This window comes from Merops nubicus, unplaced genomic scaffold (genome assembly GCF_000691845.1).
Source record: "Merops nubicus isolate BGI_N331 unplaced genomic scaffold, ASM69184v1 scaffold14384, whole genome shotgun sequence".
In the NCBI taxonomy this organism is placed as follows: Eukaryota; Metazoa; Chordata; class Aves; order Coraciiformes; family Meropidae; genus Merops; species Merops nubicus.
This window is the reverse complement of record NW_008606323.1, coordinates 1-5910: the sequence shown is the minus strand read 5'-3', so window position 1 is coordinate 5910 and position 5910 is coordinate 1. Positions and strand designations below refer to the sequence as shown.

Below are 5910 nucleotides of genomic sequence, written 5' to 3'. Positions count from 1 at the left end.
CATTTTCTCCATTCAACCTGTTACTTCAAAGGTTATCCTTGTGCTTCTTATATAATGCAAATTTTATATGCCATGCAAATGTTCTTCCTTTTAATTCATTAGAAAGAGGACCATGTCACACAATTCTGTTTGTCATTCCAATTTATGTAAATATATATGGTATAAATTATGCAAACCTGATGATAGGGGTAACAAAATAACATGCCATCAAAATAGTGAAGGGTATGAAGCAGAGGATCTGATTTTTACAGAAAACACTGTTACATCTGAAAGATTAGAAGCAAAAGATGTAAGTTTTTTTATGTTTAAAATTCCAATCAAACCATTCTTCCACCTTTTCACTAAGAAACAGTGGATAGTGTGGAAGGCATTTACTCAAAGCCAGCACATATGTGAAGTTTACAGGCATCCAGTAGTCTGACAAATTTTAGGTTTTTATCTAGTAGCCTTCAACACTGTAGTTTTGCTCATTCAGCAATCTTTATTGCTGACCAGAACTTCCATTTTTAAGAAAATAAAACCCATCAAGCAGCAGTAAAGTCCATATGGCTCACGTGTCAATTTGCTGATGTTACTCATAATACAAAAATATCAGTATCCACTCACCTTGATTGGAGTTGATGATTTTGATGCCAAGGAAAAACCATCCAAGATTTTGCCTATATATTTGACTTCTCTTTCTGAATCTACAATACAACCATAAAGTTAGTCAATATTTAAAACACGGATTTTTGGGGAAAAAAAAAAACCCCACACATTTTTCTGAATATTTTTGATTTGGCAAGGTATTTTAAAGAGCATAATTGTATTTTTTGTCTTCACTGCCTTTCCTTTAGAGTTAAATCTGAATTTCTGAATCTGGATTAGTATTTTACAGGTGAGAAACCACTACCAGAGAGATTGCTGTAAGATGAATATGGCTAACAGTCAGGCAACAGTATCACTACTGTGCAGATATCATCATGACAGCCACTAACAGGGTACAACTAACATCAACAGGTACTCTAGAAATCACTGCAGTATATTTCATGCACTTAAAAGTTGCACTAAAATGGCATCAAGATAAAATTACCCATGTTAGTTGGAAAATACCCAAGTGTGTATATATACTAAAAAAATCTGTCTTTGCAAGTATTGGATTCTATTTTGTAGCCATGATTCACAACCATCTCCTTCCTTCAGTGGAGCTGAATGCTGTATCTTACAAAGCAGCACACATTGTCTGTTTAAAAATACAATTTGGGAGTTAGATCTACATTAGAATTCATGGAGAACTTTGGAAGTTATTTCTAGATTTGGACACTTCAATACAGATGAAAGACTAGATGAAGTTTCAGATATCAGGGCTGGAAGATAGCAGCCCACTGAATTTTAAAATATTTGGAAAACAGAGACTGCAGTCATGTCTTTACTTTCTCCTCACCCCCACCCCAAATACATATTACACTGGCTCTTCAGGTGGAACTATGGTTCTTACTTTTTTTTGATTTATACTGCTTGGGTGCTGTCCAGCCATACAAGCCATCTCCAGGTTCCTCATCCTTTAGAATTGTATCATATTTTGACAATGTTTCAGTTGCATAAATGTCATCATCCTCCTCCTCTAAAGCTCCTACACCAAAAGCCTAAAATGTATTTAAAATACAAATAATGAGGATTCAAAAGTATAAAAACAATACTTTTAATTCAAGTGTCAGGACACATCTACAGTCTATCTGTACATCTGTATCTATATAAGATGTGCAATATACATACATATAGACACCTTCTAAAGTAGAAGTGTTATTGACTGGTGAAATAAAAAGCAAACAATGACAAACAACTCTGTACATGAAAGCAAACATCTTCCACTCCCTTGGCAGGGAGGGACAGGGAGTCTGGTGTGTACAGGACAAGGACAGCAGCCTAACTCCACAGGGTAACATTTGCAGACTGACTATGAGCAGCTTTAGTTCTCAAAATGAAAAAAAAAAAACCAACACTAAAAAACCCAACCAAACAGTTGGCACAAAAATTAAAGAAGTGTAAGTCCCAGCCATATCAATCAACCAGGTACCAGGGAGGGAAGTAAAATGTCTCTACTCAGATTCAACATTACTGAAGGGACTCACTAACTAAAACCAAAGTAAACTAAAAACATTCTCTATCAACATTCTGTGACTAAAGTAACAGAAGAACTTTCTCCATCAAGCTATTCAGAGTGAGGTACTTTATAGCTGTCTAACAAAATCAGTAAGAGAAGGCCTTAAAAGTTCTAAGGATTTGCCCACACCTCCATATGAAAGAAAAAATACGACAAAAAAATCCTGCTCTCGAACCACACAAGATTTCTTACAATAACCCTACAATGACTAGGCACATTCTACAGAATAAAGATTAAAATTTATTGAGACTTTACTGCACTAATAATAAAATTAATTTTAAAATGTCCTTACCTGGCCTGTAATACCTAGTTTTCTTACTTTACTGTGCTTCAGATCACCAAGTAAATTGCCTGTGTCTTCAGAACCACCTGGGAAAAGGTTCAGGTGTTCTCTTCCAGAGGCACCAAACAGAGCTTGTGAGGGATCCAAACCCTTATAGCCAAGTCCATGGACATTCTCTTTTGGAGTCAAATCTACAGGCATTACATCTTTTGGTGCAAATGTCACATTCTCTGGCTGGTACTCATCTTCTTCATCCTTGTACAAAACAGAGGTATACAACAAAAAAAAACATGACTAAAAGTTTTGTCTGTTTTAAAGCTTTTAGAGTATGCAGTTCACATAACTTTGCAACTTTGCATTTCCTAACTTGCATAGGAAAATATGTATGAACTGTTGCTTAGGTAGCAAAAGAATAAATTCTGTTACACTAAAATTGTTTTTCACACTAAGCATAACAACCCTTTATGAATACCTTTAACAGAACTAGATTCTGCATTAAAATACCCTTCAAAGACACAAAGGTTTTTTTTAAGTGAGCACACATTTTTACACAAGTCAACAAACAATTTTTGCCTGTTCAGTACCTCAGAACCCTCAGACAGTCCAGGTGGTAAGGCACAACCATACACTTTCACTGTAGGGTCTGCAAGAGACATAACAATATCATATTAAATTACCATTCTGAGTTCAATTTCTCTACAGACCAAACAAAAGAAGGCTTTAAAATGAACTTTCTAATCATTCTGTGAATGCAAACGTTCTATTACTCCCTTCAGGAACTCCACTGAACTGACCAGGTTTCTGCCTGCGTGGCTTTCTTTTGACTCGTGGTCCAATTCCTTGTCCTTCTTTCCAGCCCATTTTTCTTAACAGTTCAACCCCAATTGTTATTCTAAGAAAAAAATGAAAGGAAAACAATCACACTTTCAATATATATTTACGAATAATAAGATTAACACTTAAAAATGACATTATGTTTTTATACTCTATTTTAAAATCAGATTTGAACACACCAACGTTTGCATACACATTACTCCCCAGTTTGTAAATGCCTGCCTGGTACAAGTCTACACACACAAAACAAAAATCCACGTGGAGGCCACTCTGCAAGGGTAACACTGCAGATCTTCCAGTACCTTTCGTGGATTACTGTGGACAAACATGTTGCTAACTAATGAAACACTTCTAAGTGGGAAGAATTGTTTGGTTAACTGTTATTTAAATTTACTTACTTTGATGGTCCTATTAAATCATCAAATGCGGTGGTTCCTGGAATGGCAGCAACCACTCCTGCAATCTGCCTAGCTTTCTCTTTTATTCTGTCTTTTGCTTTGGATGCAAAATCATCTGTGGTTGTAATATCCTTTGGTGCTATCCCAAATTCACTAAGATCCTGGAAAACAGAGACAAAATGGAAATGTTTAGTTATAAAAATACGTTCCACTCCAATGCTTATTTACTGTAATGGTAAAAGAAAGAGCACAGGATATGACCCTCATATTAGCTGATTTTTTCAAGCCACTCATACAGTTGCTTTTTCAATAACTTGAATGATCATGCTTCAAACAGTTTGAAAAGCATTTGTATTTTCTGATACAAGAAGTGAAAGGGTTGAATTCTGTTGTGGTGGTTTTTTAAATATTGAGATTACTGGAGCTCCCAAAGTGAATCTCCAAAACACCCTAAAGGACCTAGCAGTGTAACAATGTATAGAACAAATAATTTTCAAGTTACTTCCATTTTTGCTATTTAAGAAGATTTCACTGCCTGAAAAACTTCTTGTCATAGCAACTACTTCCAAAAGATTTGTATTCCTTTCTAAATTTACCTCTTCATCCATGAAGTCTTCTGGTCCAAGAACAGTTCTGTCTGCTCTCTTCTGCCGTGATGATACAAAAGCTGAAGGAGTCCATCCTTTAAACACAGCAAATACCTAAGTAAGGTACTGTAAACTGCAACATCATATTTGCAAACAATTTAAACATTCAACCTTACATGTTAAGGATACATCAAGGGAATAGTGTAAAACTGCAGTCCAAAAACTCATGGGGAAATAACTTCAACAATATAATTTCAACAGTTTACAGTGTCATGAATAGCAGAAGGAAAAAAAAAAGCTTAATGACAGTTGATTTGTTTTCACTAACATTAAATTATGCTAACCAATTAACCTTATTAACCTTTCCCAGAAGATGGAAAAGTATCTCACCTTCCTTTGTGCCAACAGTGTTGAAGTAGCCAGCAGAAAATCCACCAGTAAAGGCTCCATGGAAACGCTGGTAACGTCCCTTTGCATCTCTAACAGTCTGTTCCTGAAGAGGAACTGGCTTTTTGATTCGTTCACCTGCAATCACACATCAGAAACTAAGTCACAATACTGTGTAAAGAATGGACTCTCCACTTGCTCCAGATGCCATTTCTTCTTTGCAACTAAGAACTGCATCAAGTGGCAGTCACTGCGAAGTGGAAAGCATCAGCAGCTTACATTTATTCCCACCCTACTTAGAATATTTTCATAGACTATTGATATACATTGCTAAAGTACAAGCACAGAGTGTTCAAACACAAAACCTCAATTCTAACTAGTTCCAAGAATGTTTTTTTTCCCTGTAGGATGCTTTTAGTTGTTAAGTATGCAAGACCCCTGACCTGATTCCATCACTTCAGCAATTGTCTTAAGAAATTACACATCAGAAGAGTCCAAAATGTAAAAAAAAACACCAAACACAGAAACGATCGACTTTGACTTAAACATATGCACCTTTTTAATAATATTCTGATGAATTAAGGGGCACAGTCAGAAGCCACAGTACAGAAGTCCTGGGACGATGCTGAGTCTGCCTCATGAACGTCCGTGTAGGACATTCACCTTGGTAAAACTGTTTGCACTTAACCTGTTATACTTGAACTCTCTACTTTTTTTTTTTTAAGCTTGGGGAAAGCGCAGCAAGACAGGCCCCCAGCTCATAGAATCATAGAATCCTTTAGGTTGGAAGGGACCTCCAAGATCATCAAGTCCAACCACCGAGCCACCAGGGCTCCAAAGTCCTCTGCCAAAACAGATCAGAATCTGTCAGGGCTGGAAGGGACCACAAGGATCCCCCAGTTCCAACCCCTCTGCCATGAGCAGGGACACCTCCCACTAGATCAGGCTGCCCAGAGCCTCCTCCAGCCTGGCCTTAAAGACCCCCAGGGATAGGGCCTCAACCACCTCCCTGGGCAACCCATTCCAAGGTCTCACCACTCTCATGGTGAAGAACTTCCTCCTCACATCCAGCCTGAATCTGCCCACTGCCAGCTTTGCCCCATTCCCCCTAGTTCTGTTGTTACTTGAGATCCTAAAAAGTCCCTCCCCAGCTTTCTTGTAGAACAGCGCCGGCACGATCTCTGGGGCACCCCAGGCCCACGCCCCCGTGCCGGAAGGCCGGAGGTTCTCCCGTTCCCCGTTTCACGCCGCGGCCCCTCGCCCAGGGCAGCCCCAGCC

At 38.1% G+C, this 5910-nt stretch overlaps 1 protein-coding gene across 1 annotated transcript in view; it reads right to left on the bottom strand.

Moving 5' to 3' along the window:
• GPATCH1 (G patch domain containing 1) overlaps positions 1-4770 on the bottom strand; it is a gene marked incomplete at both ends in the record, with an annotated part of 6705 nt that extends 1935 nt beyond the window's left edge. The window contains 8 exons of the mRNA XM_008939618.1: positions 607-686; positions 1478-1625; positions 2436-2681; positions 3011-3069; positions 3221-3318; positions 3659-3819; positions 4255-4340; positions 4636-4770. Coding sequence (XP_008937866.1) covers positions 607-686; positions 1478-1625; positions 2436-2681; positions 3011-3069; positions 3221-3318; positions 3659-3819; positions 4255-4340; positions 4636-4770 — 1013 coding nt within the window. The remainder of the gene's footprint in view (positions 1-606; positions 687-1477; positions 1626-2435; positions 2682-3010; positions 3070-3220; positions 3319-3658; positions 3820-4254; positions 4341-4635) is intronic.
• Positions 4771-5910: the final 1140 nt, after the last annotated feature.